Source organism: Bicyclus anynana, chromosome 12, assembly GCF_947172395.1.
Source record: "Bicyclus anynana chromosome 12, ilBicAnyn1.1, whole genome shotgun sequence".
Taxonomy (NCBI): domain Eukaryota; kingdom Metazoa; phylum Arthropoda; class Insecta; order Lepidoptera; family Nymphalidae; genus Bicyclus; species Bicyclus anynana.
Genome location: NC_069094.1, coordinates 14,154,185 through 14,168,143, shown reverse-complemented (window position 1 = coordinate 14,168,143; position 13,959 = coordinate 14,154,185). Strand labels below are relative to the sequence as shown.

Genomic DNA, 13,959 nt, shown 5'->3' with positions numbered 1-13,959 from the left:
CCTGTCAAAGTCAAAGTCGGAGTGACATATAGTTTTTACTTTTTCGACTGATATTTCGGCTTTGGGTTATAGTTTAATAGAGTATCAATAGATGTGTAATCTTTCAGAAAATAGGTATCATGGTTTGGTTAACCAAAATATTATATCTTTATTAAAAAAAATTATTTCATATCGAACATCAATTCTTTTTTACTTGTTTGTTTGTCTTCATTTTCAATGTCTTGTTTAGGAAGCATGTATGCATTTTGCGGCGGTAACATCCATAAGTTAGCTTGGTACGCCGGCGAAACGATTGATATCGAGGGCCATGGTAGTCTGGGTATCGGTAGTAAAGAGTTGTATTGGTTCCAATGAGGGCGTATGAAGAACACATGACGGTCTTGCTTTTCTTGCAGCGGCCTGAAGTTACGCAAGTTTGGTTCATCCCATGGATTCCATAGCCTTCGGAACTCCTTCATCTGTGTACAAAATTGAACTTTGTAGTCTTGTCAATGTGCTTGGGCCGAGAGGGCGCAATTTTTTTTTCTTTAATCATAATAATAGCCGAGACTGTTATTTTTTTTAAGTATTCTTCTATATTTATGTTAATCTTTGAAAGCTTTTTAAGAAACTAGCGACCCGCCCCGGATCGCACGAACGCTATGTTTGTTGGTAGATACTAATATAATGTAATATAGTAGGCTTAGGCGCACCCCTCTCCCGTTTCGTCCCGACTGCTGCCAACCGGAACGTAATTTTTTTATAAATAAACCTTTCCTCTTGAATAATTCTATCACTAAAAAATATCTTCTATCAATAAAAAAAAAAGTTGACTCGGCCAATCCGCAGTGGACTCTAATTCTTGTTGGGCAGAGCTTGAAGATGCGCACGAGCGATCGATGATCGTGGTGAAAGAAGTAATTGACGAAAACAAGAAATTAGTGAACAACATTTATTCAAAAATGTTTCACCAAAAAAATAGTACAATAAAATTTATATGTGGATTAAAATGGATTACATTACAATATTTATATGGAGGCATCTGCACACAAGAAATTGAATTTGACAAGAAGACATTTTGTCACAGACAATTCATAGAGATAGACATTATCTATGAGTTACAACTTCATAGATAATAAATAACAATATCATGACTACAGCACATTATTGTGTTGGGGTATAGATAATTTAATACTTCCCCTTAAACCAATACAATAATAATTTTGTCATAATATATACTTAATTACATCAAAATTTGTTAAACAATTTTGAAGACATTGACATTTTTACAATATTTTAACATTTAAACTTTTCATAAAATTACAATGTTTAACTTTTGACAAAGCTTTTGTTAAAATATCCGCTATCATTTCATTTGTCTGTAAATAGTCAAAACAAATAACATTTTTATATCTTAAGTCTTTCATGAAATGATACCGAACATCTATATGTTTGGTTCTTCTATGACATTCCTTAGAATTCAACAATTTTAAAGCACTTTGATTATCATTATAAAGTTTACATTCTAAGTATTTACCAATAACTTCAAACACAAACTGTCTAATGAACATAATATCTCTACAAGCATCACTCATTGCTATATACTCAGCTTCTGTGCTCGACAATGCCACAATTTGCTGCTTTCGACTTTCCCAATTTATACAGTTATTTCCTATTTTAATTGCATATCCAGTGTAAGATTTTCTATCACTTGGATCATTTGCCCAATCAGCATCAGCATAGGATACAAGATTCATATTTTTACTACAAGTAAAAACTAAACCATGATCAATTGTGCTATGCAAATAGCGTAAGATCCTTTTAGCAGCTGTCCAATGAGCAGGAGTGTAACAATTATTAAACTGACTCATTTTACTACAACAAAATGAAATATCAGGTCGTGTACACACGCTCAAATACATAAGGCAGCCTATTAGTTCTCTATAATTAAATTCACACTGTAAATTACAATTACTGCCATTATTAGTGAATGTTTCATTAACTTGCATAGGTGTGGCAACATTTTTACAATCCTGCATATTAAAACGTATCAACAACTTTTTAATATATTCTGACTGTTTCAATATTAATATGCCTTTACTTCTGTCTCTATAAATATTCATACCCAAACAGTTTTTGACAGGTCCTAGATTCTTAATACAAAAATTATTACTTAAAATATCAATTAAATAATTTTTCTGTATGTCACAATTACTAAATATAAAGAAATCATCAACGTAAACAGCAATTATAGTCAAATTATTATCATGTCTTACATAATATACGCATGGTTCATTTTTAGTTTGAGAATAACCATGTTTAGTCAACAAATCATGAACTGTTTGGTTCCAAGCTCTACTGGCCTGTTTAAGACCATATAAACTCTTTCTTAATAAACATACTTTATTTTTATTATCACATTCAAAACTAGAAGGTTGTTCCATATATATTTTCTCTTGTAAATTACTATGTAAGAAAGCAGTTGTGACATCAATATGATCTATGTCCATATTCATCTCATTTGCTAAACTAAAAAGTATACGCATAGTTGAGTGCCTCACTACAGGCGAAAAAGTTTGGTCATAGTCAACACCAGGCTTTTGATCAAACCCTCGAGCAACTAAACGTGCCTTGAATTTATCAAAGTTACCTTTTGTATCCTGTTTGACCTTGAACACCCACCTGCATTTGATCACATTATGATTATGAGGTCTATCAACCAGCTCCCAAACCCCGTTTTTGATCAATGAATCATATTCATTTTTCATAGCCTGTTGCCAGTCAGCCTTGTTCTGACTTGCCATAGCATCTTCATATGATTGAGGTTCGTTCAAAACATAATTATGAGCAAAGAGAGAAAGATCTAGTTCATAATCATCATACCTTTTGGGAATGTTACCACGTGTACTCCTTACTGGTCTATTCGGTTCTTCAAGACATTGCTCAGGACTCGATACACCATCAGTCAACTGATTAGGAGATAATATAGTACTCCCAGAGTCAAATGATAAAAATTGTTCATCGGCAGATGTCACTGGATCAGAATTTAAAATACAACTTTCATTTACAACATCATCAGAGAAGGAACCAGAAGAGGAGCGACTAGTATTGGACTCTGCAATACAGGGCGCCTCTTCAACACCATCTGAAGTCACAGAAATATTTTGATTATTATCAAAATTATTAATTAATAAATTATTTTCATTATTTGAATTATTATTCCCTGCACTTTTATAACAGTTATATAAAATTGTATTATTAAAAGTTACCTTATTATTATCATTCGATAATAAATTGAACTTTAAAGATTCAATAAAATGAACATTTCTCGATTTAATAACCTTATTAGGACACTGAGGATCTATTAATCTGTAGCCTTTAGAGTCACTGCAATAACCAACAAAAATGTATTCTTTGGATTTGCTATCTAACTTGTCACGGGCAAAACTAGGCACTAGAGAAAAAACTTTGCTTCCAAAAACTCTCAGATGGTCTAAGTTCACTTTGGAACCAGTCCAAATCTGTTCAGGAGTAGCACCGGGCACAGCTGCAGTGGGGGATCTATTTTTAAGATAAATAGCCGTCATGACGGCTTCACCCCAATAGCGCTTACCTAAGTTTGCCTCCAAAAGCATACATCTCGTTTTCTCCATAAGAGTCCTATTAACCCTCTCTGCAACTCCATTTTGTTGTGGGCTATATGGTATGGTGGTTTGGTGAACAATACCATTGTTAGCTAAATAAATTTCAAAATTTTTGTTACAAAATTCACCACCGCCATCTGTCCTCAAACATTTAATAGAACAATCTAATTGTTTTTCAACTAAATTTTTAAATTTTATAAAATGAAACATAACTTCATTTTTATTTTTCATTAAGTATCCACTTGTCTTTCTAGAATAATCATCAGTGAATGTAAGAAGATATTTATGACCTCCCCAGCTGCTTTCCGACATAGGACCACAGACATCGGAGTGTATTAACTCGAGACATCTATGAGCTCTCTTGGCCTTACCCTTGGGAAAAGAAAGCATTGCTTGCTTCCCCTTAATGCAAGACTCACAGTCTTTCAGGTTGCCAACATTGGAAAAATGTACACCATCAGCAAGCTTATCACGAAGTGCACACATACCTTTATAGCTCAAATGTCCAAGCCGTTTGTGCCATAACTCAGATGACACAGCATATGCAGCCTCCGTTGTATTGCCACCTACCATTCCGGAACACTGACGATTAACTTGTGTATTCTGTGAACAATGTTCTGTTAAACCTATCGCTGGCATGACATTCAATTTGTAAATGCCATTACAGTTATTAGCGCTGGCTATGACTTGACCCTTATCATCAGAAATTTGACAAGCATTGTTATCAAATTTCACTAAATAACCATTTTCAGTTAACCTATTAACGGACAGTAAATTTGTTGATAAATATGGAACATACATTACATTACTTATCATTTTCTTAACATTATTAGGAAACATTACATAAACATTGCCAATACCATTACAACTTAATCTTTCATTATTTGCAACCGTTACCATACATTTCTTATTGATATCTAAATCTACAAACCATTGTTTATTCTTGCACATATGAGTTGTACACCCTGAATCAACTATCCAGTCATCAGAGGAAAATGCAGCTAATACAGATGCAGCAGATGTGTGCTCTTTCTGCTTCTTTCTTTCTCTTATCAGCTTAAAGCATTTTGACTTAGCGTGTCCAGCTCGTTTACAGAAATTGCAGATTATCATTTTCTTATTAGTAGCAAAAGCTGTTTCTCCGTTCCCGTTTCCGTTCTTTTGTAATAGGTTATTATTCCTCCTGAAGTCTTCCTGTAGAAGACGGGCTCTAACGGTTTCACTAGTTAAGTTGTCTTGAAAATTCAACGCCTCAAGTCCTGACACCAACGTATCATACTCCTGAGGAAGTCCACTTAGTAGTAGTTCTGCAACCTCTCTGTCATCAACAATCCTTCCTATGTCTGATAATTGTTGTACTGTTGTCATGACTGCGTCAATGTACTCAGCCATGGATTTGAACTCTGTGTAAGACATATGATGCAATTTTCTTAGTAACACTACTCGGCGAAATAGACCTTTATCCTCGAAGGTTTTCTCTAGATTGATCCAGGCTTCTTTAGCTGTTGTAACGTTGCGAATATATTGTACGCAACATGGTTTAACGGCAAGACAAATTCTAGCGAGGGCTCGCTGTCCACGCGTAGGATCTTCATCCGTGCCCAAAACACAGCCCCATAGGCCCTCTAAGGTCAAGGCCATGCGCATTTGAAATTTCCAGCAATTATAGGTCGCGACGCCATCCAGTTTGTCAATCGACACACCTCCAGCAAATGTTTGCGTAGTGTGTACATTCTGTACATTTTCATCAGCCATTTTTCTTGTCCTCTAATCGTTATTAAAAATTTTCTACTCACCACGTTATCTGGGTATCATAACCTTTGTTGGGCAGAGCTTGAAGATGCGCACGAGCGATCGATGATCGTGGTGAAAGAAGTAATTGACGAAAACAAGAAATTAGTGAACAACATTTATTCAAAAATGTTTCACCAAAAAAATAGTACAATAAAATTTATATGTGGATTAAAATGGATTACATTACAATATTTATATGGAGGCATCTGCACACAAGAAATTGAATTTGACAAGAAGACATTTTGTCACAGACAATTCATAGAGATAGACATTATCTATGAGTTACAACTTCATAGATAATAAATAACAATATCATGACTACAGCACATTATTGTGTTGGGGTATAGATAATTTAATAATTCTGAGACGAGACTCGAGCTCAGCAGTGAGCCGGATGTTGGTTGATGATGATGATGATGATGATGATGCGAGTTTTTTGTATGGGCAGGGCATCTTTATTATGAAAGTGAATAGGCATTTTTTAGACAATCGCGTTTCACGTCATGCCATTTCTACACTTACCATCAGGTGAGATCGCGGTCAAGCCCAAGCTTATTCCTTCTAAGAAATATATAGACAAACTAACAGAATTATCACCAATAATTACCTGATTAAGGGACGCAGACAAAGTAATCCGCGGTACAAGCCATCTGACTACAAATGTCTCGCCCTTCACGTTGCTCAAACTTCCCCAATACAGGAAGTAATCCTCGTAGAACATTGGAAACAGACGTGACATCGGCAACGGTCCGACGCGTGTGTGCGTCTGAGCTTCACGTATGCGGGGAAACCCTTCTATGATCCATTGTAGCCGATCGTCGGGATTTACTCCGTACTGCAAAAAGGACCAAGTGAAACAGATTCCTATACGCTAGTTGAATTTTTTTTAATGGTCTTGTAATGTTCATCTTCTAGATTGACAATTTTTTTTCATGTTTTTTTTTGAGACGTGATTATATGAAATTATAGTTTTTTTTTATTCTTTACAAGTAAGCCCTTGACCAAAATCTCACCTGATGGTAAGTGATGATATAGCGGGTAGCGGGCTAACTTGTTAGGAGTAGGAAGACAATCCACACCCCTTTCGGTTTTTACACGGCATCGTACCGGAACACTAAATCGCTTGGCGGTACGTTTTTGCCGGTAGGGTGGTAACTAGCCACAGCCAAAGCCGCTAATACCAGCCAAAAATATGTGCCCTCAGCCCCTAATAGTTCCCCGGACGAATTTAAAAGTAAGAGATTTGGTCCCCATTCTTAAGATCATCATCATCATTGAAAAAAGTTTTGGTTAGCAGATATTTGTTCGTACCAGATATTCTTGATAATGTTGAGTAGGTAGTCAATTTTAGACAGGAGATTTAATAATACTGATTATTAGTAGGGAGGTAACAACATACCTATTTTCTGTGAAGCTTTATTTTCGCTCCGCTGTGCGGAGAAAAAGGAGTTCTTTAATTTTCCATCACCCAAATAAAAGGAAGAGGCAAAATCGAGTCGAGACACGAAATAATGAATATTATTTACAGCAAATAATAAACTTCCTACCCTTATTTTACTACATTCAAGCGTATCTAACTATCAATTTAAGACAACCTAATTGGTGCCAGAACGTAGCAATTTGTCGTTTGTATTTTTCCTCGATCAAAGATTACAAAGTAGGACTAGCAGGGGCATTCCACCCAGGAGCGGCTTTAGGGTAGGGCGCGGTTGGGCGACCGCCCATGGGCGCCAGTTACCATGGGCGCCAGAACAGAAACAAGGATATTTGCAGACGAACTAAAGTCAACGACTCGCGAAGTTGAAGTGGCAATGGGCAGGGCACATAGTTCGAAGGGCCGATGAACGTTGGGGTCCCAAGGTGCTGAAATGGCGACCCCCCACTAAATGACCGAGGAAATCAAGCGAGTTGCAGGGAGCCGCTAGATGCTAGCAACAGAAGCATAGCTATTTTTTATTACGGAGAAATCCATAGTTCCCGCGGAATTTGTGAAAAATTTAATTTTACGCTGATGAAATCGCGGGCGTCTAGTACTAGTATTAAATAAATACTCGTATTAAATAAATCCATTTTTGTTCGTATGGGTTTCAATGGGAGAGGGGCGCCGTAAAATTCTCGTCCAGGGGCGCTGGTAGTGCTAAAGCCGGCACTGATTCCACCGTATCAATGAAAAAAAATACCATATAAAATGACATACTACTATAATGACTGCCTATAATGACGTACAAAGATAAAATTTGACAGGTAGGTAGTTTATAGATAGTAGTCGTCCGCTAAGAAGGGATTTTGCGGCAGGGCCGAATTAAGGAGGTCCGCTAAAAATTTATAAATATGAACTTGGGAAGTAATCTGACCTTGATCAGATAACAGACCACCACAACGCCATCAGGGTGCCGCAGAGCCTCCTCCTGTGTTATGTACTCCGATCTGAAGAATATGGCCTGTGATGTGGAATACAAGAATGATTATTTTGTAAATAATAATAATTCATAGTTCGCCACTTCGTCCACATGAACATCGATTAAAACTTTCATGCCCTATTTTAGCCCCTTCTTTTTCTATTTTTTTTATGTTATAACTAAATATATAAAACTCAAAGGTGACTGACTGTCATAGTGATCTATCAACACACAGTCCAAACCACTAGAAGGATCGGGCTGAAATTTGGCATACAGGTAGATGTTATAACGTAGGCATCCACTAAGAAAGGATTTTGATCAATTCTACCCCAAGGGGTTAAAATAGGGGATGAAAGTTAGTATGAAACTTTGTCAATTTTGCGGCGATTTGGCTGAAATTTGGATTGAAAATAGATTTTGCTCTGCATTAACACAAAGACTACTTTTCATCCCGGAAAAATCCATTGTTCCCACAGGATATTTTAGAAACTGAATTCCACGCGTTTATATTTATAGGCTGGGCATCACCAACAAAAAAACAGACAGACAGACAGATAAAAAAATTAAAAAAATATAATTTCATCTTCTTTTATTTTTGTCTAGTATAGTGCCCTCCAACTACAATTTTCAAAATATCTTCTAGAAGCTGAAGTAGCAATGGGCGGGGTATATAGATACTCGTACTTGGGGAGGCAATGGATAATTATCATTAAGATAAGGGTCCTTAATAAATTTAACATTATCTCCTTAGTCCGCCAATCCGTTTTGAAGCGCCATGATAAAAGTAGGCTTAAGCTCCATTTCCTCTGCTTTAAGGATGCCTGGCCCTGTAGTGGGCCGTTAAAATAGGCTGATAATGATAATGATGATGATGATGATGATGATGATGATGATGATGATGATGATGATGGTGATGATGATGATGATGATGATGATGATGATGTTGAGGCTTATTACTTGCATTTCTCCAGGATATATTCGTTGATCAACCGTGTGCTCGCTCCCTTCCATCATATTGCCTCCCCAGTGGAAGTGAGCCTGGGAAAATACGTGCTTTTCTAAAAGCGGCCCGCCTTCCAAATAGGGTCGCTCTGTTCTCCATTTCGCTCCAAATAGAACTGCAGAAAGATGATAATTTTTTTTTTATTTTAAAAAAGAATATTTGCCATATTTTTTATAATATGACCAATATTCCCATTCCCCTCCAACTAGTCGAAAGACTGTGCTAGGAGTGGGTACGACAATAGACCAACGGGGTGAGGATTGAACCACCACCCCTCGGTGATGAATCCAACCGCTCTTACCGTAGAGCTATTGAGGCTTTACAAATTGGTCATTACTAATGTAATCACACTAATATTATAAAGGTGAAAGTTTGTGTGTAAGCGTGTGTGTAAGTATGTATATTTGTGTGTGTATATTTGTTCCTCATTTGTGCTGCGGCTACTGAAGCGATTTGGCTGAAATTTTGAATGGAAATAGATTTTATTTTGGATTAACTCATACGCTTTACATACTCCCGCGGTATTTGTGAAAAACTAATTTCCACGCGGACAAAGACGGCGGCATCCGATAATAAATATAAAAAATACAGTTCGTGCGCTGTAGCATAATGATTTCAAGAGTTAAACGAACTGTCATCCGCTTGTAACTTGTAAAAAAATATTGAGGTTTTACAGGACGGGAATCAAAAGAAAAAAAATACATTTGCAAGTGCCTTGTCGTTTTTTTGAAGCAATCACGCAGTTGTATGTCAGTGGTGGTGTTTTTCACATTTATGTATAAATACCTACTAATTTAAGGTATATTTTTTACCCTGCTTTTTGAGACTGCTTACCATTTACTTATTTCTTAGTTTAATCACGGTATACAACTATTAATAGGTACCCATAATGCACGCTACTTCTATCAACTAGTCCCAAAATACATGCAATCTCGCCATTCTCTTCTCCTTTTGATCATTTTTTGCAGTGACTTTGTAGGAACGTAACATATCTAATAGTATAAAATCGTTGGTCCAGTTTAATTAGCAATCGTCGTAATCTATAACTGGGAAGCAAGAAGATAGGTAATATAAGTCGGACTCATACCGACTAAAACAACACAGGAACGTCTAGTGATTGTGCCACGTGGACGCTCCCATTAAATAACTGTGTCACCGAAGTAAATCAGTCTGCGACAAAATATCATTTACCAATAAATTCACAGTTTCCTGTTTATATTTATTACCTAGCCCGTAACTACATCCGCGTTGCTCAGTAACTTCTTTCTTCCAGTGACATTCTCATTAAAATAGGGTTTACAATTTTAAAGATTAACCTGATTAGACAAAATTAAAAAAAAATGTTTGTGTTGTAGCATGGAAATAGTATTTGTTGTAGTCATCGATATAAGTCGTTAGATGGGCCCGTTCTTACTAAAGAACGCACAATTTTATGTCATTACCCAAAGACGCACATCTCGTCTTAGTGTGTAACAAGCGTGAGTGTACGTCGACTTTAAAAAATATTAACTGTTTTTTTTTTTAAATTTTAAAACCCTTAATTATGACCTCGTGTTTATTTTGGAAGTGTAAACACAAGCCACAACATGAATAAAGAGAAATGTGTTACGAGTGATGACGTACTAGGGCCATCTAACGATCTACGTTCGATGGTGGTAGTATAATTTAAATAGCTTTATGTGAGAAAAGGCAGTTTTTTTAGTTACAGACAGAAACTTCAATTATAACTATATGTATTGATAACAAGGTTATGGTTTATCTTATAATAACCTGTATATCCAGTGTTTGTTATTTTTACTTTGTGAGGGTAGATCTCAAAATTGTACCAGACGAGATCAGGGCAAATATATCGCACGGAACCAGTTATAGACACGTCAATCGGTGATGGAAGATGGCCTTCAAATTCACTCCAGTAATGAATATACTCTTGACTACCAAAAGGTGGTATATCTTTATTTTCGTCTACTGGTGTTACAGATTCTTCATCATCTAATACAACGAAATGATTACTGTATATTTTGTTTTCATCCTTTTATCATCCTAAATTTAGGTGTTTTTTTTATTCAAAGCTGATTTACCAGTTTGCTGTACTGCTACTTTTAACATAATTATCCAGAATACGTCGATTAATTGGACAAAAATTTAGAAATTAGTTTTAATTTGGTTGAAATAAAAGGTTGTAAATTTACATGACGTGAATTTTGTTTGTATACAAATTGACAAGTCTCATCAGAGAAAAATTTGATAATAACAAGCATAATAAAACTTATAGAATCATAAAAAAATACTTGAACTGTCAAATTAGTGCCACGAGTTATTACTAAAATATTCATAGTTTTTCTAAAAAATTAGTTGAATTTTTCCTTTCGAATGTACAAGTATTTTTAGTACGAACATGAAGAAACATAAGTTACTTTTGTGTAACGATTCAGTCGACCCTGACCCTGAGCTGTTAGTATGGGAAAAATGGATAAAAATTAGAAAAGAAGAAACTGATCATCTAGCTTATAAAACAGGAAGAACCACAGGTGAATTAGCAATGAACTTATGTGAAAAAGTACGTGAAAAGAAGGAAGAAAAAGTGGTGTTAGAACATGCTCAAGTTTCAAAAAAGGTTGGAGTAAGAGGAACTTTATGGGTTCAACCAGAAAGATTAAAGCAAAAATGCTATTGCCAGCCTGTGTACGAAGTACAAAGGACGGCTGTAGAAATGGGACGACCAAAAATAATTCAACATGTTGGAGTACCAAAACACATACAGGAAACAGAGAAAGGCATAGCAGGTTCTCAAAGAAAAACATTTAAAAAGTTAGATTTGGAATATGTGAACTACAAAAAGAAAAGAGAAAAAGATCTTGAAGAGTCTATCAAGAAAATCGATCCACATAGGTTATGAATATTCTTACTCACATTTATTTATTACTGATTTGTAATACTAAATAGCTGATATATTTTTACAGGTCAACTTTAAATGAATTAATCGTCATAGGTAAAAAACCTAAACCCCCTCTAGTAAAACTTTCACCAGCACCAAGCATAACATTTAAATCAAATGAAGAAAACACTGAAGAAGCCCTATGTGCGGTATATGCAGTCAAAATCAATGATACGATACTTTTTAAACACAGTCTTCATCAAACTGTTGACCATTTAGAAAATATGAAAGCTGATTGTGGAAAAGACAATTGTACCTCTTGGTCTTACTATTTCAATTGTCCTGTTAGTCGAGTTGGAAGAAGTGAACTCCGTCTGCAAAATCTTGGTACTGTGACACTTAGATATTGTTGGAAAAAGATTACACGAGTAAATGCAGATGAATCATCAACTCAGGTTTTCTTTTTTAATAAAAACGAAAATGTGATTTGTCCTGGACAATCCCAAAATGTATATTTTACATTTTTGTCTACTACACCTGGAACCTACGAAGAGAACTGGCAATTGGTATTTGCAAATATTTGCTTTTTCGATTCGCTTGAAAATAAACTTACGGTAAACTTATATGCAGACTCTGTAGAAAACTTGGCCAAAATAAAAAAGAAGTCTCAAAAATTGGAAAACCTTATATATGCTAATGTGCTTACAAATATCGCAAGGGACTTGCTATCGGAAATTGTAATAAAGGCAACAAGTGTTGAACCTCAAATTTATCCCTATGAGAAAATGTTTCTGGAAGCTGATATATTTGTCATGAAAAATCCTGTATGTTTCTACCACCAGAGCGAAGTAATGAAATTAAAGGATATGTATACAGAAATGGTTCCGAAAGAGCTTTGGGAGTTATCCTTCAGTACTTGGCGCACCGCAATGATGAGTAAATCATTTGACGAGAGAATGAAATATTACGACTGTTTGAAACATTCACACAGAGAATGTTTGAAACCGTGGTATGAAGAAAACGACGTTGCGAATGATAAGCTTAAAGCCGTTAATCAAATTCTTGGACAATTAGCTGATAAATATGACAAAGAATATCAGATTATTGAAATGTATAATGACATACGTCGTGAATCAAGAGGAAGTACTAGTTCTCAGCGAGAAAAGTTATTTCAATGTTCCAATATCTCTGTGGCACGAAACATATTTTACTTACGCGTATATGAGCATCTCGGTACTGCTCTAGAGTTATGTGCTGGTGTGCTAAGCAGTTTAGATTTGGACCGATGGATTCAATTTGATTTCTGCAGAACATAAATTGATTAATTTTATGCACTTGTAAAGAAATTAATTCATTATATTTTAGCTATGTCAATAAAGAATTTATAAGGATTTATGAGTGTTGTTTTCTTATTTTTCTTACAAATATTATTTAGGTCTTCTCTACGAGTCAGTATAACTATTAATTTTTAATATATCGTATGTTCTTTAATAATTAGACTACCTCTCACCTATTTTACTAATTAGGCTTCACTAAGTAATAGGTTATATTACTATATTAGCTTTTTTGCATCAAGCAAAAAAGAAAACAAGTAGTAGTAGAAGTATTGAGATCATGAGATAATATACAATGAGTTGTGGGATTGATATTAGATACTTTAAAGAAGCTGTAAGTGCTGACCATAGATATAAATCTATGTTACTCATTTATAATGATACTGTTAAGTGAATTTAATTTTCTACTCTGAACATCTGACCATTATGTAACGAAAATGCAAAAAACATTCTAGATCTATGCGAAAAACTAGAAAAGTTTTAGCCATAGATATAATAGAATCTAATAGAATAGAATATAGATTTAATAGAATTTAAAAGAGTATAAGGACAGGTTTTATCCAACTTGAAGAAGGTAATATAATATAAAATCTTTTTTTACTGACGATCATGGTTATGTTTAATGTCTGTCTGTCATACCCGCACATCATAATTTATTTACGTCACAATTAAGTCATGTTGCTGCATGTCAGTTCTAAAGTTTTAGATGTGTAAAAATAAGATATTTTATATTTTTATTATTATTAATTGAAATATGTTAAGCTTATGGTACATTTTACTATTCGTCGTGTTAATATCCGGCTATAGAGGTATATATTTTAAATTTTTTTCATTTCAGCTACTAATGTGGTTTGACAATAATCCCTATGTAAACCAAAATCAAAAATAATAACCCACAATATTATCATTAATTAGGTAAAAGTTTGATTCT

At 35.0% G+C, this 13,959-nt stretch overlaps 2 protein-coding genes across 2 annotated transcripts; one reads left to right on the top strand and one right to left on the bottom strand.

The window, feature by feature from the left end:
- Positions 1-53: 53 nt before the first annotated feature.
- On the bottom strand, positions 54-10,925 carry LOC112050632 (carbonic anhydrase 2-like). The gene is made up of 6 exons (XM_024088936.2): positions 10,898-10,925; positions 10,590-10,808; positions 8,774-8,934; positions 7,772-7,858; positions 6,025-6,252; positions 54-458 (listed from the first exon to the last, which is right to left on the bottom strand). Exons 1-6 carry the CDS (start codon positions 10,923-10,925, stop codon positions 162-164), a joined length of 1,020 nt encoding a protein of 339 aa, XP_023944704.2. The 3' UTR covers positions 54-161.
- Positions 10,926-11,214: 289 nt separating this feature from the next.
- Positions 11,215-13,010, top strand: LOC112050618 (MYCBP-associated protein-like). Its single transcript, XM_024088917.2, has 2 exons — positions 11,215-11,708; positions 11,780-13,010. Exons 1-2 carry the CDS (start codon positions 11,215-11,217, stop codon positions 13,008-13,010), a joined length of 1,725 nt encoding a protein of 574 aa, XP_023944685.2.
- The last annotated feature ends 949 nt before the right edge of the window (positions 13,011-13,959 follow it).